This window comes from Salvia hispanica, chromosome 2, assembly GCF_029641045.1.
Source record: "Salvia hispanica isolate PSC_SH4W2 chromosome 2, Shi_PSC_v1, whole genome shotgun sequence".
NCBI lineage: Eukaryota > Viridiplantae > Streptophyta > Magnoliopsida > Lamiales > Lamiaceae > Salvia > Salvia hispanica.
This window is the reverse complement of record NC_142693.1, coordinates 6,325,128-6,348,728: the sequence shown is the minus strand read 5'-3', so window position 1 is coordinate 6,348,728 and position 23,601 is coordinate 6,325,128. Positions and strand designations below refer to the sequence as shown.

Genomic DNA, 23,601 nt, shown 5'->3' with positions numbered 1-23,601 from the left:
TGATGCGTGTCGGTTGTTTTCTATTACGTATAGCAAAGTGTAAAGTCTTCCAATTTACCTAAAAGTAGCATCAATACAAGGAATAATATGAAATTCAATGTCACGTCAAAGAAATGGACATAAAAAACATGTAGACTGTATATCAATAGTTAATGGCCATATTGGGTATATTCCATTGGGTATTTAAACATGGTCATCCTATTCTAGCGCTTGAGGAGTAGAATAGTTTAGATCATGTTTGTCACATGATGAGATGATGCATATAAGTCACCGACGATATGTAAATTTGATCTTTATAAGTTTTTTGTTATAAGTTTATGTTAATTTTAGTATTTATATGAGTAAAGAAATAAATAACTGTCCTTGCCCTAGCTAAAAGCTTGCAATGAGAGATTGAAAACCATTTTTCACTAGAAGAAAACCATTATTCATTCCAAATTATTTGGAACCTTTTCATTGGAGATAGAGCAGCGATTGAGTCCAATATTCTTTAAGACATGTTTGGTAGAGGTGATAACTCATTTAGGGATGAAAATCTTTGTTCATGGATTTCCATTTCTAGATGAGTTATTACTCCTATCAAACATGGCCTAAATGGATAAGGATGGACGAATAAAGCATTGATATGTGTTACTCCCTCCGTCTCAGATTTGTAGTAACATTTTGCCATAAAAGTCCGTCCCACATTTGGAGTAACATTTAGAGTTTACCATATTTGCACATAAAATTTTACCCCATTATTCACTAAAATTACACCCAAATGCCATTATCTACATTAAAATAAATCAAAACAAAAATAAAAAATAAAAAAGTCAAAAAGGGACCCACCAACTCACTTAATTTATTACACACTCCATCATCTCACTTCATTTATTACACACTTCATATCTCATTCCACCAACTCACTTCATTTATTACACACTCCACCTCTCACTTCATTAATTACACACTCCACCACTTCCTTAAACCCGTGCCATAACTAAATGTTACTACAAATGTGGGACGGAGGGAATATTTTTTTAAATTTCAGAAATAATTATTTATACGTTGATTTCGTTACTTTTTATTGTTATTTATTCTTGAATTACTCGTGTATTGCTAGCTCGATATTCTATAAAATATGTGCATTGTACTCATAAAATTATCTGCACGTTACGTGTTTAATTATTAGTCCAAATTTTCTAGTGAGCTTAACCACGTTAAGATAGGCCGCTAAGAAAAAATTGTTTCTCATTAATTCCATTTTTCGCACATTATAAATATAATAGCTAGTCAATTGTTGCTGATACGTACACACATAAATTATTCCTGCTTGCTAATATAAAATATTTCACCACATAACACCTTCACCAATAAAAATTGTTTTAATTAGGTGAAGTCATAACCAAGTTAGGCCGCCGGCGTGATAAGTAAGCTTAAGTCCAAATTTTATCTTGATATTAATCATTGAGAAGAAACGTGGTATACTTAATATCTAATTATAAGTTTTATTATTCATAAACATATAGACTCAATTTCTTTTTTTATCGTCTCGTAAAAATAATTCACGTCAATTTATGAAAACTTTATTTTACCTTTATTTTACTTATAAAATTCTTTAATAATATTTGGAACTATCTTTTCTCATTATTTTTTACTTTACAAATTACATATTAAAACTCGTCATTCACAAATAGCTTACTTAAAGTATATATATAAGGTCATTTTAGGATGAGATGGAATCTTACTAAGTTACTATAAAAATAAGACTTACTATAAGTCATATATAAATAAAAAATAGATGGTCAAGATATAATATTGCGTTTATCATAATATCAATTTCACAATATCTACGCGTGGAGAAATGAAGAAGTGTTAATCTATTTTGTAGTGTGATTTTTGGACTAAAACTTTACTGCGATTCTATTCATTAAACTGTTGATCTTGTTATATATGATGTTAGTTTATTGGTGTGATGATACTATTATTGTTTTACACCCATGTTTATTTTATTAATTTTTTCTTTTATTAATATTTTTTATACAAAAGTTCTTATCAATGACACGAATCACGTAAAAGTATACTCCGTATTTTGAAATACAATTTAAAGTATATAGTTTTCAGTAATCGTTTTTCTACGTCCATGTCTATATAGAATTCGTTAAACTCTTCAGGCCAGAAAAATAATACTCCATTTTCGACCGTCATCAGCAAATCAATTCGTAAATTGATAAGACTGTGATGCAATTTCTATGGCCATAAGTCCCAAAGACTTCTTTTTCATTGGATTTATTCAGTTAGTCAATGTGCAATTGTAATTTGTAAGTAATAATGTTTAAAAATACCATATACTATAGCAGGCAAATTATAGGCCCCATATATAAATCTTGATAGGCGATAGCTATTTTGAAAATGACTATGTATGCATCTTTGATTTTTCTATTCTTTCTATAAGGACATCTGCAACTATAGGGAAGCTTTAAAAAAAAGCCTCCATTTCTTAAAAAAAAACATTATTCCACCTTGCATGTCGCAGGATTCTACCTACTCATGTTACAAATTCAATTTATTAACCATCCAATTCAATAATTAGCCCACTAATTACCCTTTTAGAAAAAAAATCGTGATCCCACTATTTTATTTTTTACAAGGTGCATGCATGCTTTTTCTCGGTTGGGGTTCATCTTATCATCATTTGTTAATTTAATAATGCTAAGAAAAAAAATTAAGGTTAATAATTAGATGCAGATAGTAAGATGATTTCCCTCCAATTAATACGTCGAGAATTTGAGTCATCATATAAATAACTGAGAAATTATTAGTACTAATATTTTAGAAAAATAAAAATTATACGACACATTTATTGATAAACAAAAGGTACTAAATATAAATATCGAAATTAAGTTATAAAGTGAAGGAAAAGGGCAGGAAAGTGAGAAAAAAGAGATTGATGAGGGGCCAGTGCTAAGTGACCTGTACACTACTCTGATATTTGTTGCATATGCTCCATTAATTGCTACCTTTATTTCAAATTATGCTAAATAAATGGCTTTTTGGGCAGGTCTATTTTAGACTTTCCAAAATCCACTCATGATTAAAAATTTGTTATGACTAATATTCTACTCCTGTCTGGCTGTCTCTCATGTCAATATACAAATATTTTCTAAATTATAATGCAATGCAAGAAATGGTACTACAATTACAAGCCCGCAAATAATACTAATATAGGTAGTACTTAATAGAGATGATCAAATTACAAATATCAGTCAATATTTATGTAATACTATAACTGAAAAAAATGATTCAGTGACAATGAAAATAATGGCGAGAAAGAATTATTTTTATTTTTTCGATTACAAATATCTATGATTATAGAATATAGATGAATGCATTTGCTTGATAAATGAAAACAACATTTGACTTCAAATTCTATTACAAACAAATTTTTTTTTATATTTATTTGTTTATCTCTTGTTTATTGATATTACGTGTTTGTTCATCATTTTCATTTTTTACTAAAAATCATATTCTCACTAAATCATTATCCCGATAAATACTACTCGGATCTCCTATTCAGTTTTAAGAAAAAATGTTTTAGCAAGTTCAATGTAAAGAAAATAAAGTAAGGGATAAAATAAATAAATATTTAAAGAGAAATAAGATAAAATAAAATATAAAGTAAGTGAGATTAAATTTGTTGTTTTTTTGGCAAAAAAAAGTTAGTGACCAATTATAATGGGAGAGTAAAAAAAAAGGAATATTACTCAATTACAGTCGAACGTAAAGAGAGTTGTATTGATCATCGATTATATTGTTAACCAAATACAAACTTCATCAAATATTTCTCCATCACTAAGTAAATGCCGACTCTGACAAGTATGCTACAACCACGGTGCAGCAGCTCCGCTCCAATCTTTTGAGGTTGGGGTTCAATTTTATTCTTCGTCCACTCTTTCGATATTGACGAAGATCTTCTTTATTGTGTTTGACTCCACGAGTTTTGTTTTTTATCTGCTGGTTCCCAGATCATTATGAGCAAACTCTAAAAAAAGACGATTGCAAACAAACAAAAACCAAATAAAGAGACATGATAGTATGAAAAGTGGATCAGCGTAAATGCGTGTTCTGAACATGTCCCCATCAACACAGCTTATATACACCCAACTCAACTAGTTTGGCTCCGAAGCGAAAACGACACCGTTTATGCACAATTTTATAGCTGCGCGCGCACACGCACTATTGTGTGTTCAACCAAATCACGCTTCTTTAGCTGTGTCACAACTCAAATTATTTATTTGATTTCCTTAAAATATGGACTTCTCCAAACAAGAGCAAAATTGGCCTACGCAATCTCAACCTCTATAAATAATCACCACACCCTCTCTCCTCATTCCCACAACCAAAATCTTCTCACATTTCTTCTCCTTCACATCACACATAAGCTCACGAGATCATCTCAAATCCTTACATACTTTCTGCAAAACATCACGGTTAGTCTTAATCAATTATTGTCTTGCACTAGTTTCTCCATGGTGCATGCACCACCACTAGTGCAAATTATCTGATCATCAACATTTTGTTGAATCACTGTTTGAGCTGTGAAACTTGGTGTATTATTGTGAATGAGAACTGTAATTAAGAATCTTTTACGTGTAATTATAAGTAGTGAATCATTGTTTATGATAATCAGAGTGATATCAATATATAAGAGATGTTATGTTAATAGATGTCTATTTATAGATAATTCTTTTGATAGATTGCTTTAATTTCCGGTGAGATCTTTTTGATAAGAAAATATTTAGGAATAGTAATTTTATATAGAAAATCTGAAACTCCTCTTATCTCTTACACACGAGAGAAGTAATCATCCTTATCTATAATTAAAGAGTGCTACTTTATTTCATCATATGCTAAATATAGCATCACTTTGATAGATACTAACAAATATCATGATACAATTGTGAAGCGTATAACTTTATTGATAAAAAGTCTATTGATACGCAATATGATAGTGTAACAAACCACGACTTTCTTGACTCCAATAACAAACTACTCAAAATTCTAAGATAAATATTTGAAATCACAACCCAAAATTTAATCATTCCTAAATTTGTTTACAGGAATCAAGAATTATGGCGGAGAAAATCGTCAAGCACCAAGAAGAATACACTCTTGATGGATCCGTCGACCGCCGCGGAAGGCCGGCGATCCGATCAAAATATGGATCATGGAATGCCGGAATCTTGTTACTAGGTGAGTACTTGTTTTCATCATTTTTAATTAATTTGAAATAATTAATCCCAATTTATAACATTAATTTCTATTTTTGTGTGTGTTTCAGTGAATCAAGGGCTAGCTACACTAGCTTTTTTTGGTGTGGGAGTGAATCTAGTGTTGTTCTTGACTAGAGTGATGGATCAAGACAACGCCAGCGCAGCAAACAACGTTAGCAAATGGACTGGCACTGTCTACCTCTTCTCTCTCCTAGGAGCCTTCCTCAGTGATTCCTATTGGGGCCGCTACAAAACTTGTGCCATTTTCCAAGTCATTTTCGTTATCGTAAGTTCAATTCTAATTTCAATTCAATTCCAATTAGAAAAAAAAAAAAAAAAAACGTGACATGACATAACGAACTTCCTAACATTTCAGGGATTGGCGTCGCTGTCACTATCATCATACTTATTCCTACTAAAGCCGACCGGGTGCGGGGACGAAAAGACGCCGTGTGGGCCCCAGTCGACGCTCCACGTGTCTCTGTTCTACGTGTCGATATATCTGATCGCGCTGGGGAACGGAGGGTACCAGCCCACGATCGCGACGTTCGGATCGGACCAGTTCGACGAGGAGCATCCCGTGGAGAGCCGCTCCAAGGTGGCCTTCTTTAGCTACTTCTACTTGGCCTTGAATCTTGGGAGTCTCTTCTCCAACACCTTTTTGGGGTACTATGAGGATAAGGGAATTTGGGCACTTGGATTTTGGGCCTCTACTGGCTCTGCCACACTTGCTCTTATTTTGTTCCTTTTGGGAACACCCATCTATAGGCACTTCACACCCAAAGGCAACCCCTTTGCAAGATTTTGCCAGGTCTTGATCGCTGCCTCTAGAAAATCGATGGTCTCTCTCCCGTCCAACCACGATCACTTGTACGAGGTACGTGGGACCGATCTCGCTGACAACGGAGCCCGAAAAATCCTCCACACCGATGGATTTACGTAAGTCCTTTAAAACCAATTGCATTTTTTTTAAGCCCAGATAAACTGATTGGTCGATCATTTTTTTATATCAGTCCACATATACCATTAGGTCCATTAAAGTCAACCTGTTATCAGTAGAGACTATATTCACTAGTAGTACTTAAAAAATACTACTCCAAGTGTGTATGTGGTTGTCAGAAAACCAATTAATAATAGGAAAGTAATCTACTAATTACAGTGATTCGAGTTCTCTCTTTACATTTGATCAGATATATTTGTTACAAAATTCGCTAATTACTTGACGAAAACGCAGATTCTTGGACAGAGCAGCGGTGGTGACAGAGAGGGATGAAACGAAGGAGGCGAAATCCGACAGCGAGAGCAGCAGCCGGAACCTGTGGCGGCTGTGCTCGGTGACGCAAGTCGAAGAAGTGAAATGCATACTCCGCCTCCTCCCAATTTGGCTCTGCACAATCCTCTACTCCGTCGTCTTCACCCAAATGACCTCCCTCTTCGTAGAACAGGGCGCCGCCATGAAAACCACCGTGGCCGGCTTCCACATCCCCCCAGCCAGCATGTCCAGCTTCGACATCCTCAGCGTGGCCTCCTTCATCTTCATCTACCGCCGCGCCATCGACCCGGCCGTCGCCCGCCTCCGCAAATCTGGCCCCTTAACCGAGCTCGAGCGCATGGGCGTCGGCCTCCTCATCGCCGTCGCCGCCATGCTCTCGGCCGGCGGCGTCGAGCGCCTCCGCCTCCGCCACGCGCGGGCGGAGTGCCCGACCTGCCCGGGGTCGAGCGACCTCAGCATATTCTGGCAGGTGCCGCAGTACGTGCTGATCGGGGCGTCCGAGGTGTTCATGTACGTCGGGCAGCTCGAGTTCTTCAACGCGCAGGCGCCCGACGGGCTCAAGAGCTTCGGGAGCGCGCTCAGCATGACGTCGATCTCGCTTGGGAACTACGTCAGCAGTCTGATTGTGACGATCGTGATGAAGGTGTCGACGGCGGACGACATGCCCGGGTGGATACCGAAGAATCTGAACGATGGGAGGTTGGATATGTTTTATTACCTGCTGGCGGCGCTGACGGCGGCGGATTTTGTGGTGTATGTGGTGTGTGCGAGGTGGTATAAGTATACGAGGTTTGAGGAGAGGAGTGGGAGAGGGAGTGATGAGCATTTGTTGATTTGAGCATGTGTGTGTATGTGTAAACTGTGTTGTATTTATGTTTTGAATAAGGTGATGGTGAGGGAGAGGAGAGTAAATGTGTTTTTTTGTTTTTTGTTTAGGGAGGAAGGATTGCGAGGATACTAGACTAGTGTTTGCACTTGTCTAAGTTGAGCATTGGACTACTAATGTAACTTCTTCCATCTTATAGTATTATCATTTAATTAATTTCAACTCAATGTTTATTATGTTGCTGAGTAACCATTTCTCTCTTTTTTTTTGTCAAATTTGAAACTATCCGGCGGAAATTAGTCATACTTCTATGTGATTAAAAAGTGAGGCGGAGAAAATATTATTCCCTCCGACCTCTATTAAGTGTCCAGTTTTGCCATTTTCATTTTACAATTAAAAGTTCCACTTTTAGAGCATCCGCAATGGTCGGTAGGCCAGCCATTCTCTCCTCTGCCACGTCAGCAACACTAAAAAAACCACCTGCCACGTCAGATTTAGGCCAGCCGCAATAAAAACAATTCAAAATATACTACATTTACGGAATTAAAATTACGATTAAAATACAGAATTAAATTTAGACACGTGTGCGGGAAAATTCATTAATTGCATTTAAAAAAGTTACATAGATAAAAAAAAAAAGTACATGCATAATAAAGAAAAAAAAACTATCGTCGTGCAGTCCTCCGTGCCCACAACTCTTCAATTATATCCTTTTGGAGTTGAATATGAGCATCCACTTGGCGCATGCTGGCAAATTCCTTGAGTCGGTCGGCTTCATCGAGGGGTACCCCCTGTCATACACTAGGGGTGGCCGTTCCGTGGCTTGGACCGGCTTCATCGTCACTGACCCAACTAGTCAGTTGTACGCCTTCGTCTTCGACGATCATGTTGTGCAGGATAATGCAGGCGTACATTATCTCGGAAACGCATCCGACATCCGATAAACGCGTTGGGCCCTTGATTGCCGCCCATCGAGACTGGAGCACACCAAATGCGCGCTCCACGTCCTTGCGCGCCGACTCCTGTCGTTGCGCAAAGTAGGCCTTCTTTTCATCACTTGTTTGTCGGATCGTTTTCACAAAGACCGGCCACCGAGGGTATATCCCATCCGCCAAGTAGTAGCCCATATCATGCCGGTTGCCGTTGGCCACGAATGAGACGGCTGGACCGACGCCCTAGCACTTCTCGTTGAAGAGGGGAGACGAGTTCAGGACGTTGAGGTCGTTGTTCGACCCGGCTACCCCAAAATACGCATGCCAGATCCACAGCCGGTAATCAGCTACGGCCTCGAGGATTATCGTGGGGTTCTTTGACTTGTAGCCGGTCGTGTAGGCCCCCTTCCAGGCAGTCGGACAGTTCTTCCACTCCCAATGCATACAGTCTATGCTGCCTAACATCCCGGGGAACCCATGCTTCTCCCCGTGCATCTGCATCAAATTCTGACAATCTTCGGGAGTAGGGCTTCGAAGGTACTGCTCACCGAAAATGCTGATCACGCCCCCACAGAACTCCTTCAGACATTTCAGGGCTGACGACTCACCGATGTGGAGGTACTCATCCCACATGTCTGCCGCGCCTCCGTAGGCCAACTGCCTGATTGCCGCCGTGCACTTTTGGATAGGGGTGTGGCCGGGTCTGCCAGCCGCATCGTGCCTGAAGCGGAAACACATATATTGACGCTCCAATGCCCTAACGATGCGCATAAACAACTCCCTGCGCATTCTGAAACGCCGCCGGAACATGTTGGCGGGAAACCACGGGTACTCTGCAAAGTAGTCCTCGTACAGCCGCTGATGTGCAGCTACGTGATCCCGATCAATCACTGCTCGGTGGTGGACAACTCGTGGAGGGCGAGGTATCGCCTGCTGTTCCACCATACGTATGTACCGCTCCATCCCGCGGTTCATGTAGGCCTCCATAGCCTCGTTCATCCTCCGTTCGTACTCCTCAGGATCCCCACCACTACCGCTACCGCTACCACCCGCGTGATCCATCGCTCGATGATGCTCTTGAACAGAAAGTTAGAGAGAGAGAAAACTCGTTAAAACAAGTGGTGCAAATGAAAATGAAACGAAAATCGCGTTTATATATGATTTAAAAAAAAAAAAAAAAATCGAAAATCGGCGCTGGCCGATCGCTGGCCGATCGGGCCTCCACAATGGCGGCTAGCCGATCGGCTAGCGTTTCGGCCAGCGACGAGCGATCGGCGAGCCCACGCCGATCCGCTCGCCGATTTTGCGTTGGCCGACTGCAATGGTTCGGCTAGCCGATCGGCCAGCGCGACGAATCGGCTAGCCGGTCGCTAGCCGACCATTGCGGATGCTCTTACGTTTTACTATTTTCTCCGTTCCATAGTAATGGAGGCGTTTCTTTTCGGTACAGAGATTAAGAAAAATTGTGTTAGGTAAGTTAAGAAAAGGGAGAATAAAGTAGAAAATGAAAAAGATAGAGAGATGAAGAAAGAAAAAAGTAAGAGAGAGTAAAGTAAGTGTTTAAAAATGTGTTGACTTTTACTAAAATGGAAATGACTCTATTACTATGGAACGTACCAAAATAGCAAAATGACTCTATTATAATGGAACAGATGGAGTATATAAATAGTACTCCCTCTGTTGCATAGTAATGAATGTGTTCCTTTTCGGCACAAAGATTAAGAAAAATTGTGTTAGGTGAATTAAATAATGGAGAATAAAGTGGAAAATGAAAAAGGTAGAGAGATGAAGAGGGAAAAAAGTGAGAGAGAGTAAAGTAGGTGTTGAAAAATGTGTTGACTTTTACTAAAAAGAGAAATGACTCTATTACTGTGGAACGTATCAAAATGGCAAAATGACTCTATTACTATGAAACGGAGGAAACGGCAATGGTAAGAAGACCCAACCAGTTCATTTTACTGTTACTAATTTGGTAAAAAAAAGAGTTGCAAGAACACATTTTCTCATCATTTTCTAAATTAATCTAATATGGGCAGTCCAATCAGTTCAATGGATAAGTCGCAGAATTATGCCCACTTAAAACAAGGCCCAACCGATGTGATCTAAATCAGGTTCAAAACTGGGCCCATTATCCATCACCGGCCCCGTGAGCTTATACTTTTCTCTCTCTGTCTCTCCGCTGTGACCAAATTATCAACAACATTTTCCGACTGCGGTCGATCGAACTCGCTACCCGGCCATGCCATGTGGAGAAGAAACTCACTCAGTCTCGCATCCAAACTCGCTCGCCTAAACTCCAACCCTTCTCCCTTTCTCCTCCTCCGCACCTCCCAACACCATGGACCCCTCTCTCGATCCAATTCCACCTCACCCCCGGATCCCGTGATTTGTTCTCAATCCCGCCCCGATGTCCGGTTCATCGCCACGCGTGCAGCGTGCGATTCCGCCGTTGACTTGCCGGCAGCGGCAGCAGCATCCGCGTCGGCGGGGAAGGGTAAGGAAGTGGCGGAATTGGTTAGGCACTACAGCAGATGCTATTGGGAGCTTTCCAAAGCTCGATTGAGGTATCAATTTAATATTTTTTTTATCCGCTTATGTGTTATTTTCATCGACCTCGTTGTTTGAATGATTAATTAATTTATTAGGAATAATTCAGTTTTAGGTTTGGAGTATTAGGATTTATGGAATTTTAAACTTATAATCTGCACATTGCTGGATGATTTCGTAAAGCTGATTTTGTGGTTACTACATATAATTTCTCTATTCTGTGGAACTTTCCGTTGTTTTTATAGTATGATGGGCAATGGCTTCTCCATTTATGTGGTTTCTTCATGAAAGTTTTAATTTCTCGTTATACATAAGAGGAAGATAATGAATTCATAACTATATTTGGGTTGGATTATATAACTCTCATTCTTCTACTATGATCCTCAGCATGCTAGTCGTGGCCACCTCTGGCACTGGATATATTCTTGGGAGCGGCAGTTCGATTGATTACCTTGGCCTTTGCTGCACGTGTGCAGGCACCATGATGGTTGCAGCTGCGGCTAACTCCCTAAACCAGGTGTGGTCTCATTTTCTTTTAACTGTAAGCTAACTTTAATACATTTAGAATGAAGATGCATTGAAACTAATTATCTTTTAATCAAATGTTACTTCCCTAAGTTTTATGCGATGAAATACTGTTATTGGGAATCTGGGATGCTCTATCGTATATGCTCCATGTGAAGATTCAATCTCTCTGGCTATGAACATAAATTCAAACTAGGAAATGGACAGTAAACATAATGAGAGACCAAAATCATAGTGAAATATGTATATTTTTGCCTTTTTGGATATGCAATCAGTCTTTAGTCACTGAAATGCATCTATCATCTATCAAGTTATATACTTATATGGCATTCAGATCTCACTCAAACCACTTCACGCCATGATTTTTTTTTAACTACAATCTGTGGGCAGATTGAATAACATGATAAATGTGTGAGGGAGTAACTAAACCTGTTTTTATGAATCTAACTAATATAACGTGACACAGATGTTCCTTTTTCTCACTTGAGTGTGGAACACTTTTTTTGCTGCAGAGTCTGTTTTATGTGGTTGGTGAGTGAGTCTAGTAAATAATTATATATAAAACATGGAATTAGTCTTTGCTTGGCATCATAGCTCGCTACTGATAGTGAAAGAAACAGAGGATGCATGTATTTGTGTTACTGTAAAATTTGGTAGCAATTGCACGGACTGTAGACCAAAATGTCTAAGTCTAATACAGATAAGAGTCTGAAGTGTGACTATAACAACTAGAAGAGAAGTATTCACAAAAATGTATAACTATTTTTAGGGTTGTCGAAATGGGTATAGTGTATCAGATATATCCCGACCCAGTACCCATTGGGTATCGGATACCCAATACACGCAAAAATCCGGATCAGGTTCTTAAAATACCGAAATATCGGGTATCGAGTATATACGACCGGGTATACCCAATGAACTACTAATTACCCAAATTAGGATTTACTAGTCACTCTACCCTATCTTATTTATGCAATACTTACCTAAAGCTAGACCTCATTCACTCTACTTCAATGTGGGAAAATGAAATGCTCATAAGAGATTAACTACCACCACAGTCCACAGCCTTGTAGCCGCCGTCTCACGTCTGACAGTAGCGTCAAATAAATAGTTTGTTTTGAGCATGAAACCCTTGTTTGAATTATTGAATATTAAATGTAATCCACTCAAGCTTCCCAATTGATCTTTTAAATGATCTTTGTTGCTCGCTCAGTCACTAGTGATGGATATTTTTCACTTCTAATGCATGCTGAACTGCTAATGCAGCAATGCTTCCACTTGTAACTTCAGCCTTCTTTTGTAGATGAAAACCAATTCTAATGGCGACAACACAGTAGATTTTTCCTTTTGACATATTCTTGTCTGCTTTGTCACTTATAAACTATCAAAGTTAATGGGATCACCAACTAGTACAGTTACCTGCCCATTTTCCAATAAACCACCTTAAAGAATCATATTAGTACAATTATCTACATACTTTGTTGTAGAGAGAGATGAAGAATGCGAGGTGGAGATAGTTGAAAAATCTGTATCCCTCACCCAATAAGAGAATGACAAATTCTCAACAAAATCGCAAATAAATACATCAATACTGGGCTTCACGAAGTCAACTAAACATCTCGGGTGCGGCATCTGAACCTATCAGGTGTGGATACCTGATGCGAGTATACAGGATACCCACACTGCACTTTGGGTTGGGTTCAGGTGTCAAAAAGTGTCATTTTTTTTGGGTGCGGGTACCCAAAAATTCGGGTGCGGATACCCGCGGGTACCCGATTCGACACCCCTAATTTTAAATAGTAATAGATGTAAACCCTACATAGTTTTAGGACATAGATAAAATGGAATGATAATTTTCTCTTAAAGTCCTCCCAAGTGAATGTATATTCTTGATTTTTCTTGATAATGAGACATTTTGACAAAAAGATGTGTGATTACTTTTGTTGCTAGATTTCCACTTCATCTTTGCCAAAACCTTATTTTATTGCTCTTTTGGGCCCCAGGTGTTTGAGGTTAAAAATGATGCAATGATGAAAAGAACCAGATTAAGACCACTACCATCCGGGCGTATTACCAGACCTCACGCAGTTATGTGGGCATCTTCTATGGGTTTAGCAGGCACTGCGCTACTGGCTTGTGAGGTGATCATTGTCTCCTAACTGTTTAATAAGCATATTAAAATGTTTTCTGAGAGTAAAGTGGCGTTGAAGACTGATGTTGTGCAACAAGGATTTTTGCAGACTAATATGCTGGCAGCAGGCCTTGCAGCTTCTAATCTTGTCCTCTATGCGTTTGTATATACTCCGCTAAAACAAATTCATCCAGTAAATACCTGGGTTGGAGCTATAGTTGGTGCAATCCCACCTCTCCTTGGGTAAGATTTCACTTTCATAGGACACCTAGCTGAACCTCAGTATAATGGCTTGGCAGAGATTTTACTGCATGGAGATTATTCTTATGAAAACAATCTACACCTTACCTTTTTCTATTTGAAATTGTCATGATTTATTTTCTTCTATCTACAGACAATCCTGGTCCTTTCTTCTCATGAACTTTGAATCAACTTGCTTAGTAGTAACATATCAATAGAATAATAGAATTGGCAGCTACTAGTAAATTTTTTACACCACTTAGATAGATGTCATTTGAAGTCAGTACAGGCTCTATGCTAAACTTGCTTTTATGGATCAGTTTTGAGTTTTGCTGACGTTAGTCACCATAATCAAAAGTTCGTAAAACTATCTTCCTTCACTTATGATTTTCTTAACTCTTGAAGCCTCGGTTGATCTCATTGGCAAATACTTACCATGCAAACTATTAGATAATATATTGAGAGTCTGAGAATTAATTTTTCTATCTCAGATGGGCTGCAGCTTCTGGCCAGATCTCACTTAATTCGATGGTGCTTCCTGCTGCTCTATATTTTTGGCAACTACCTCATTTTATGGCCCTTGCATACTTATGCCGCAAGGATTATGCTGATGGAGGGTATGTAGTCCTGAATGCACTGACTTTTTAAAATGGTCCTATATACAGTTAGTACAATAGACCCTATAAACAAAGTTTCACTAAAGCATAATTGTGTTATTATGTATATCTGGTTTTTTCTTAAAATGACCTTATTTCTCCCTTTTGCTGACTGAGTAAGTATGCTGAACCATTTGCAATATATGATACGAAGATCATGGTTATTGTTCTTAGTTAGTTACTAAGAGTAATGATATGTTGATACACTCTCACCTGATTCACATCCAACAGTGGGAACTACAAATAAACCTGAATCTCTACCATTTCTGTATCTAAAGATTGTTCCTTCTAAATCCATCCTCGTTTTCCATATTAGGTTCAAGATGTTCTCACTTGCCGATCCTTCTGGATACAGAACAGCCTGGGTTGCCCTGAGGAACTGCCTTTATTTACTTCCGCTAGGTTACCTGGCTTATGATTGTAAGTTGTTATTGACTGTCTAGCTTATAATTTATGTCATTTAATTTGTAATTTCCCCGTTCCTGGTGATGCAATACATTTTAAGCCCACATCTACGTGATTGCACAGTGTTTTTCTTCAAATCAATATCACTACCAATTATTCGAAAAAAAAACATGAAAAAGTGGAGAGGAGGGGTGGGCTTAGTTAGTTGGTTCATTACTTAGTTTCATCACCAGCTTAGTTAGTTGGTCAGGATGTTTCCTCTAGAAATCAGTGGCTATATATTGTTTGAACTTGGTAGTTTTTGTCTCCAGCCCATCACGTGATACCAAACCTCAAAATAAATTTGTTGATACATCTGTTTCCATCGTGGGACTATGTGCACAAATACATAAGTTCACGTGCTCCTGTTATTCTGATTAACAATCTTAGATGATGTATTACACATTCCATTTTTCGATTAATCTAAATATAATGCATCTCTATCCACCTCCTTTTTTGAACCTTTTCTCATTATGTCATGATTAACAGTTGTGTACCATCTTCTGTATCCATACCACCTAAATTTATGCAAATCTAAATGGTGGTCAACTGCAGGGGGTATCGCTTCAGGGTGGTTCTGCGTGGAATCGACACTCCTCGCTCTTGCAATCAGTTCAACTGCAGGGTTGTTCTTGGTCAACCGCACAACAAAAAATGCACGGAGGATGTTCCATGCTAGCCTCCTTTATCTTCCAGTCTTCATGGGTGGGCTCCTAGTACATCGGCGTTATGATAGAGAATTGTCTCTTGCTGTGGAGAATTCAAATCAATTAGCTGAGTCGACATTGTCTTCCTCCTTGGATGGAGAGCTGACTGAATCTTCCTCCCCTCAGAAAAACAGAAGACCAGCTCCATCGCGAGCGCCAGTTGCATATGCCTCGGTCGCTCCATTTCCATTCTTACCAGCGCCATACGTCAGCGACTAAGGTGTAAGAGCTGTATAGTGAAATTAAATGTGAAGAATTTGATTGTGGAGTTTTACATATTTACCGGGCGCAGAGCAGAATTTGCGGCAACTTTTTTGTTTGTGGTGACAATAAGTGATGTTGATAGGAGGAGGAAGATGTTGATGCATCTTGGCTTTCTCTTTTCGGATAGGGGAGATTAATAATTCCTCCATAAAACCATTCTAGAATGGGAGACGCCGTTTTGATAGAATCTAAGAATTTAATTGAAACATTAATATATTCTCTCCGGAATTAGCTAGATTGTCCTCTCATTTTTCTTCTCAATCTATTCAAAGTTACTTTTCAATGGTTCAACTACTCTCTATATATCTGGTTCTCCTCGTTGCATAAGTGGTGCGAATGCTTCTTAGCTCTATTTGGCAATCAGCTTCCTCGTTCTAATTTCACCCCATCTCTTAAAAATTGGCTTTAAAATATTGTTAGTGGAGAATGAGTATCTACTCATGAATGATAAAAAAGATTTCCTAAATAAAAGAGTTTATAATTTTAAAGAATAGACTAAAAAATTATAATTCATATTTTTAATACACAAGAAGAGTAATTAATTTCATTTATATTTTATTAGAAAATTATACTCCCTCCGTTCCATAGTAATGGAGGCAAAACTTTTCGGCACGGAGATTAAGAAAAGTTGTGTTAGGTGATTTAAGTAAATAGAGAATAAAGTGGAAAATGAAAAAGTAGAGAGATGAAGAGAGAAAAAAGTAAGAGAGAGTAAAGTAGGTGTGGAAAAATGTGTTGACTTTTACTAAAAAAGGAAATGACTCTATTACTATGGAACGGCTGGAAATGAAATAACGCCCCTATTACTATGAAACGGAGGGAGTAGTACATAAAAATGCTGCTTACATATTTTTACATTTTGTAACACTCAATTAATTCCAGATGATACAATTAATAATGGATCATGAGGGAATATTATATACTTTCTCCATCCGTACAAAAATAAACTCATCTTTCTAATTGTGTTTACATCAAAATTATTCTAATACTTAGAAAAGTTACTCTAAATTTATTATTCCTCCTGTCCCATAGAAATAGGTCGCATTTTCTTTTTTCGTCCGTCTCATAGAAATATGCCGCATTTCCTTTTTCATCCGTCCCATAGACATAATTCATATCCATTTATGACAACTTTCTTCTTTTTTTAACTTTATCATTACTATTTCAACTAATATTTTTTTTCTTTTATTTTATTTTATCAATTATACATTAAAGTTCGTGTTAACTTTAAATGATCTATTTTTATGGGATGGAGTGAATATTCACTTGTTATTTTTCTCTGAGTATATAAATTTTTGTCTCAATCTATCCCATACTTCTGTGTCGCATTAAAATTTTAGGATCGTGAGAATAAACTAAAGGAAAATAAAATAATAAAAATTGAGATACCGGAAACTGACAGTATGGTTCAAGTAGTTAAAACCGTCAACAAAAGCAGGATATTTTCCTGAGAAGAAAGCGTTAAACCCTAAGTCCTCGGCCACAAGCCGGAAAAGGAAGCCTCACCTGAATTTCGTCGGAGAAAAATGGCTTCTATGGCCTTGTGCGGAAGCAGCCTCTGGAAATCGCCTCACCTCACTTCTAAAACCTTCATTGTAAGCTCCGCTCTCTGCAATTCATGCTTGTTTATGATTAATGTGCTCGATCGTTTTATTTATGCTCGTCTTTGCAGCAGTGTCACAATTTGTCGGAGTCACTCAAGTGCAAGGACAATGGGAGACCGGTGGTCCTCGGCCGCGATTCTAACGGTCGGCAGTCGCCTGCGCTTCCAAGCTTCTTGACCACTTCCAATCAGTTCGTTGACGGCATCCTGGTTCCTAAAAACGATACTCGTCTCCGCATTTTCTCAGGAACTGCCAATCCTTCACTGTCTCAGGTCTCTGCTTCTTTATCTTTTTCTTCGATTGTGCTATCTGTTTTGTTAGCTCGGTCGAAATTATTCTTTCATGTGAAGGCAACGTCGGGTATGAATTAGCCACAATTTGGCGATAGATTGTACGATTTCGCGATTTGTGAAGCTATTTGATTGTAATTCAAGTGTATGTAGTTTATGTTAATCATTGGAACTTGGAAACCTAGATTGCGCTACGGTTACAGAAAAATGTAGGAGAAACTGAACTCACATCCAGGTTTTTTTGTCGATTAGGTATCATTTCTGAATTTTAATTCAGTGACTTGCATATTTGTAAATGATTGGTTTGATATGATATCGGTTATACTTTGATGCTATCGGATCTTGTTTCTTGGAGAAATTGCTACAATTCATGATGTGTTTTGCCGTGCCAATATTAGTTGTGCCAATTAGTTTGAATTACCGCATCTTTCCAAAGGTGACATTTGCTGTGAGGAAATTCTGTGATATTGTAGTTTGTATTATCTTCACAATCATTTCACCTTAAATTTCTGGAGAAGTTTGATTCGATAATCTCTTATCTAAATTGTTGTGATGATACATTTAATGTCTTATCTCCTTGAGCTTCGTTGTTCAGACCTATATTTCTTATAGGATGCGTATTTACTGAAAATCTTGATACAGGAAATTGCTTGTTACATGGGTCTGGAGCTTGGCAAGATTAAGATCAAGCGATTTGCTGATGGGGAAATATATGTTCAGTTACAAGAGAGTGTCCGAGGTTGTGATGTTTATCTTGTGCAACCTACATGCCCGCCGGCAAATGAAAATCTGATGGAGCTCTTGATAATGATTGATGCATGCCGTCGAGCATCTGCCAAGAATATCACTGCTGTTATCCCATATTTTGGATATGCACGGGCTGATCGAAAGGTAAGGTTCTCATGTACCTATTTCTTATTTTGGTGCTTTTCACTTTAGAGATTGTTCAGAGTTGGTGGCTGGTTACCTCTGTCACATGCAATATTCTTGGCCTTAACCATCTGATATGGAATCTTAACATGAGAATATAAACTTATGTTGTCGACTAGTCGCATGCTCTGTTGAAACTTTGGCAGCATCCAGTTTTTTATCAGTGATGACATTGATTTTGTGTTATTAAAAATATTCAAATATACATTTCAGCATTAAATAACTTGAAAACTCGTGTATATGCTTGATTCTGGTGGTCTATTGTATACACTTTAATCGTTGCCAGATGTTTCCGTAATGCCTTTTCTACATTGATCTTGCACCTTTGTCTTCATATTAATAAACGTAGAAAGAATGTAAATAAATCAGTAGATGAACTCAAATTCATGGCTAGATCAATTATGTTTTCCACAAGGCTAGATCAATATGTCTGTATGTTTGTGATAGTTATACTTTTCATTTAAAATGGTACCCTTTGGTTTTCTTTTGCTCCACCCATTTTGTTTGTTTTGAAGTGTATTTCCTTTTCAGACTCAAGGACGTGAATCGATTGCAGCCAAACTTGTGGCAAATTTGATTACTGAAGCAGGCGCAGATCGGGTTTTAGCATGTGACCTCCATTCTGGACAGTCCATTGGATATTTTGACATTCCAGTAGATCATGTGTATGGCCAGGTAAGCAAAAAACTGCATATAAAATTGGCGTTTGCTACATATGATATAACTTGTGCACTAAGCTTATTATTGGCCTGTAAATTTGCATAGGCGATTAGTTGAACTTTATGAAAGAAATTTTTCAAAGACTACCATAGTTTATCATACTTTGAGAGTTTATCTCCAATTATTATCATAATTAATTCTATATATGGTGCACTTCTTAAGAACTTTTACATGTTACTGTCCTAGTTGCATGCTTTGGGTTACTCCTCCCAGTGTAATATAATCAAGCACTATTATTTGCAGCCAGTCATACTTGATTATCTTGCCAGCAAGATGATATGTGCTGATGATTTGGTTGTGGTCTCACCTGATGTTGGTGGGGTTGCTAGAGCTAGAGCTTTTGCCAAAAAGTTATCTGATGCTCCTTTGGCCATTGTGGATAAAAGGCGTCAGGGGCATAATGTTGCTGAGGTGAAGTTCTTTAACACTATGTATGCTTGTTAGTGCACCTTATCTAGTTCAGAAATGCCTCTTCAGTCTTGAGTATTACTAGGTTGGGAAGAATAGTCAGAGGTTGTATGTTTGGTTGTCACAATCTAACATATGTTTGCTCATTTCCTTTGAAAGAATCTTGAACCCTAATATTGACTTGTTCAAATATTCAGGTGATGAATTTGATTGGTGATGTTAAGGGAAAAGTGGCAGTGATGGTGGATGACATGATTGATACTGCTGGTTAGTTGTTACAAATATTTCATTAACTGGTCCTTATTCCTTATTTGATTGGAATTGATCAAGCAAATTAAGATATTTTGCTTAGAGTATGAAGCTTCTAAACCTGTAAAAAATTATTTAAAGGAATATTTACTGAAAATCTGAAATATGAAAATCCCTTTGGGAAGTGTGAAGAAGTTACCAAAAACTTGGTAAGTTTATCAGGAAAGTCTCTTTCCGACAGTAATGATGTATGCCTGTATCGTAATTTTATTTGGCATTTTCAGTCCCTTCTCAATATCAAGATAAGATGATATAGTCATCTGTAGTCTGTAGCTGGAATGGTTCACTGTTGCACTTTTTTTTTGTTATCTTTTATTGCTCAAATAGTTGGCATCTGCATCTTGTATTCCTTTGGATGGATGCAGTCTTTCATTATTATGATATGTTGAAAAAATTCTCATTCAAAATGCCATGCAGGAACTATTGCAAAAGGAGCTGCTCTATTACATCAAGAAGGAGCTAGGGAGGTTTATGCTTGCAGCACTCACGCTGTTTTCAGGTACTAGGTCCATATTTTAGACAGTTTTACTAGTTGATAGATTTTCCTGGAGCTAACAATTGTTGAATACTTGTCTGGAACTTAAATCACGGTGCAGACTTTTATAGGAAAAATAGATTTCAACTTCGAATAAGATCTCCGTCTCTAATGTATGGACTTAAAGCTTATTCGATTGCTTCATCTAAATTCCTGCATTGGTTCTGTGAAGTTACGTCACTTGACTTATAAATGATGTAGCTGCTTAACCAAATTTGGGCATGATGTGTAACCTTCAATATTTGCACATTGACATGAATGATGCTCTATACTGTTCGACATATTGCTGATCAGCTTAGTAAACCATTGTTAATATCTTCATTAGTCAAAGATCAATGAAAAGCCATGTGTTGGATTTAATAAAGTGTTGGCATACTTGTGCAGTCCTCCCGCTATAGAAAGGCTGTCAAGTGGTCTCTTTCAAGAGGTTATCATAACGAACACCATTCCAGTTTCAGAGCAAAACTATTTTCCCCAGCTTACAGTCTTATCTGTGGCTAACCTTTTGGGTGAAACAATATGGCGCGTGCATGATGACTGTGCCGTAAGTAGTCTTCTCGGTCAAGTGTTTTCTCTTTTGCATTATTTTGAGATTGAAGATGGCACTGTATAAGTATATAACTCTTCCTCTTGCTCAAACTTTCAGGGTGGTTTTGAACCATACTCGAGCTTGGGGATCGACTGATATCCTAGTGTTCGTGAGAGACTCGACTTGCCATTGCAGTTTTGCTACAGTTGCAAAGGATTTCTATTTGCTGAAATTTCCTATATCATTAGTCATTACAACAAGAATAGTGTAGTCCCATTGTACAAAATCTGTTGAGACACCTGATGTTACCATGTTATAATGTGTTTGTATATGTCACTTGAATTTTTGCCATTTCTATATCAGTGAATTTCACCCTCGTAGTCTCATACTATGATATTGATAACAAGCCAACTTCGGTGGCATTGATAACTGATAAGGATTTTTTCCCAAGTTTGAATTTTCCCTAAATCCCCGTATGAAATGGTGAAGCAATTTTGCCGTTATTGCCTACACTCAATTATGAATTAAAATAGGAAATGATTAAATCGGATTGTTTTAGACTTTTAGTTGTAACAAAATTTAATATGCTGATGTTATATGTGGTTGTAGAAGTAACTGGATTTTTGGGATTGAATTGTAGATGGATTACCTTTTTGATGATGACGATATACACGTGATTATAAAAGTAACTTGATTTTATAGGAAATGAATTATGGAGTATTCTTGCCTTTCTATTAATTTGGATATAAAATCTCGAAGCCTCTAAACAGTGTAAAAATGAGAGCTTAACGTAGCAAAAATTCCAGTAAATGGCAACAAATCGGAGCCCCGAGATCCGGAAAGACGCCGTCCACAACCGCTGGGTGATATTCTCTCCGGCTAGAGCGCGCCGCCCCTCCGATTTCAAATCCAAGACCGACGCCTCTTCAAGCGCCAATACCCACACCGAGTGCCCTTTTTGCGCCGGTCACGAGCATGAGTGCGCCCCCGAGATTTTCCGTTTCCCGCCGGAATCTACCCTCGACTGGAAGGTTCGGGTCATCCAGAACCTCTACCCGGCTCTCAGCCGCGATTTGGAACCCCTCAATGCTGAACGCGGCGGCGGCGGTCAGGTTACTCTGCGCGGATCGGGCTTCCACGACGTGGTGATCGAGTCGCCGGCGCACCCGGTTCACCTCGCCGATCTCTCCCCGGCTCAGATTGCTGATGTTTTGCTCGCTTATAAGAAGCGGATCGATCAGCTTCGCGCCTTTGATTCCGTTAAATACGTCCAGGTTCATCTCCCTATCTCCCTAATTTATCACTCAACTCTGCTAAATTAGGTTTGAGAATGAGGATTATATAAGTTTTACTGTGCCAGAATTAGAATTGCTTAATATAATCATTAAATTATGTTAATCAATCTATAATATTATCACTTGCATATTGCATACATATTATTCCCATCATGATAAGCAAATTGAATTTGTGAAAAGTTTGTGGACACGTTGAAACTGATGTGTTGGGAGAATGTATGATCAATCATCCGTTGTTAAATCTTACAAGCTGTCTTTGAGATTGGGATAAATGTGAATCCATATATCTGTTGCATCGATGCAATTAGGTTTTCAAGAATCACGGTGCGACAGCGGGGGCATCAATGAGCCACTCTCACAGTCAGATCTTAGCCCTCCCTGTCATTCCACCCACTGCTTCTGCAAGGATTCAAAGTATGAAGGAGCATTTCGAGCAAACGGGAGAATGTGCCATTTGCCAAGTTAAACAAGAAGATTTGTCGATTCACGAGTCCAGCCATTTCATATCGATCGTGCCTTTTGCTGCAACGTTTCCTTTCGAGATATGGATCATTCCTCGTCACCACTCTTCTCATTTCCATGATATTGATCCTGATATGGTAATACATTATCTCTCACCCTCACCCCCTAACTCTGCATTGCTCTTGCTAGTAAAGTACTTTTACTTGCTTGTTTGTTGAGAGGATGGCTGATGTATGACAGGCAAGAGATCTTGGTGGTATGTTGAAGCTTATGTTGGGGAAGATGGGTTTGCAGTTGAAAAACCCGCCGTATAATATGGTGATACATAGTGCTCCTCTTCGAGCAGAGTCGACAGAGCTACCTTTCTCTCACTGGTTTATACAGATAGTTCCTCAGCTAACGGTGGTGGGAGGATTCGAGCTCGGAACTGGATGCTATATCAATCCTGTTTTGCCGGAGGATGCTGCAAAAGTGTTGAGGGAAGTGAGTGTTCAAGATTAGAGGCATGTGTATGAATTCCATTCTTGATCTGGATCATTTGATTTGCTTAGATCATGTATACTTTGAATCTTAACAGAGAGGGCTTTAATGAAGGAAGATGATTCGCATATCTCGTTTATTTTGCTCGAGTGAAAAATAAGATATCTATGGATTTGAAACTATGCTTTTCTTATACGTATTCTTGTTTTATAAATTTAAATTTTTTGTATTAGTTCACTCTT

At 38.3% G+C, this 23,601-nt stretch overlaps 4 protein-coding genes across 5 annotated transcripts; all 4 read left to right on the top strand.

The window, feature by feature from the left end:
- Window positions 1–4,311: 4,311 nt before the first annotated feature.
- Window positions 4,312–7,587, top strand: LOC125211316 (protein NRT1/ PTR FAMILY 7.3-like). Its single transcript, XM_048111054.2, has 5 exons — window positions 4,312–4,469; window positions 5,100–5,232; window positions 5,321–5,538; window positions 5,629–6,191; window positions 6,487–7,587. The coding sequence occupies exons 2-5, from the start codon at window positions 5,112–5,114 to the stop codon at window positions 7,361–7,363; spliced, it is 1,779 nt and encodes a 592-aa protein (XP_047967011.1). The 5' UTR covers window positions 4,312–4,469; window positions 5,100–5,111; the 3' UTR covers window positions 7,364–7,587.
- A 2,858-nt stretch (window positions 7,588–10,445) lies between these two features.
- Window positions 10,446–16,032, top strand: LOC125211327 (protoheme IX farnesyltransferase, mitochondrial-like). Its single transcript, XM_048111063.2, has 7 exons — window positions 10,446–10,847; window positions 11,218–11,347; window positions 13,359–13,496; window positions 13,596–13,729; window positions 14,218–14,343; window positions 14,699–14,802; window positions 15,382–16,032. The coding sequence occupies exons 1-7, from the start codon at window positions 10,528–10,530 to the stop codon at window positions 15,750–15,752; spliced, it is 1,323 nt and encodes a 440-aa protein (XP_047967020.2). The 5' UTR covers window positions 10,446–10,527; the 3' UTR covers window positions 15,753–16,032.
- Window positions 16,033–17,195: 1,163 nt separating this feature from the next.
- LOC125201839 (ribose-phosphate pyrophosphokinase 1-like) lies at window positions 17,196–21,502 on the top strand. Of its 2 annotated transcripts, none has more exons than XM_048100113.2 (9): window positions 17,196–17,392; window positions 17,473–17,673; window positions 18,334–18,582; window positions 19,153–19,296; window positions 19,585–19,752; window positions 19,947–20,016; window positions 20,476–20,557; window positions 20,978–21,137; window positions 21,240–21,502. In XM_048100113.2, the coding sequence occupies exons 1-9, from the start codon at window positions 17,324–17,326 to the stop codon at window positions 21,276–21,278; spliced, it is 1,182 nt and encodes a 393-aa protein (XP_047956070.1). In that variant the 5' UTR covers window positions 17,196–17,323; the 3' UTR covers window positions 21,279–21,502. The 2 variants fall into 2 exon arrangements, with proteins under 2 accessions (XP_047956070.1, XP_047956062.1); XM_048100105.2 differs by having other exon boundaries at window positions 17,470–17,673.
- Window positions 21,503–21,833: 331 nt separating this feature from the next.
- LOC125206545 (putative galactose-1-phosphate uridyltransferase) lies at window positions 21,834–23,498 on the top strand. The gene is made up of 3 exons (XM_048105795.2): window positions 21,834–22,396; window positions 22,726–23,016; window positions 23,120–23,498. Exons 1-3 carry the CDS (start codon window positions 21,932–21,934, stop codon window positions 23,378–23,380), a joined length of 1,017 nt encoding a protein of 338 aa, XP_047961752.1. The 5' UTR covers window positions 21,834–21,931; the 3' UTR covers window positions 23,381–23,498.
- Window positions 23,499–23,601: the final 103 nt, after the last annotated feature.

Bases quoted from the DNA above. Each gene is read 5' to 3' on its own strand.
- LOC125211316 (XM_048111054.2), top strand. From the start codon at position 5,112: ATGGCGGAGAAAATCGTCAAGCACCAAGAAGAATACACTCTTGATGGA. The intron at 5,539-5,628 runs GTAAGTTCAATT...CTAACATTTCAG, and splicing joins TCCAAGTCATTTTCGTTATC to GGATTGGCGTCGCTGTCACT. The intron at 6,192-6,486 runs GTAAGTCCTTTA...ACGAAAACGCAG, and splicing joins CTCCACACCGATGGATTTAC to ATTCTTGGACAGAGCAGCGG.
- LOC125211327 (XM_048111063.2), top strand. From the start codon at position 10,528: ATGTGGAGAAGAAACTCACTCAGTCTCGCATCCAAACTCGCTCGCCTA. The intron at 10,848-11,217 runs GTATCAATTTAA...TATGATCCTCAG, and splicing joins CTTTCCAAAGCTCGATTGAG to CATGCTAGTCGTGGCCACCT. The intron at 11,348-13,358 runs GTGTGGTCTCAT...TTTGGGCCCCAG, and splicing joins CGGCTAACTCCCTAAACCAG to GTGTTTGAGGTTAAAAATGA.
- LOC125201839 (XM_048100105.2), top strand. From the start codon at position 17,324: ATGGCTTCTATGGCCTTGTGCGGAAGCAGCCTCTGGAAATCGCCTCAC. The intron at 17,393-17,469 runs GTAAGCTCCGCT...TCGTCTTTGCAG, and splicing joins TCACTTCTAAAACCTTCATT to CAGTGTCACAATTTGTCGGA. The intron at 18,583-19,152 runs GTAAGGTTCTCA...TTTCCTTTTCAG, and splicing joins ATGCACGGGCTGATCGAAAG to ACTCAAGGACGTGAATCGAT.
- LOC125206545 (XM_048105795.2), top strand. From the start codon at position 21,932: ATGGCAACAAATCGGAGCCCCGAGATCCGGAAAGACGCCGTCCACAAC. The intron at 22,397-22,725 runs GTTCATCTCCCT...CGATGCAATTAG, and splicing joins ATTCCGTTAAATACGTCCAG to GTTTTCAAGAATCACGGTGC. The intron at 23,017-23,119 runs GTAATACATTAT...GATGTATGACAG, and splicing joins ATGATATTGATCCTGATATG to GCAAGAGATCTTGGTGGTAT.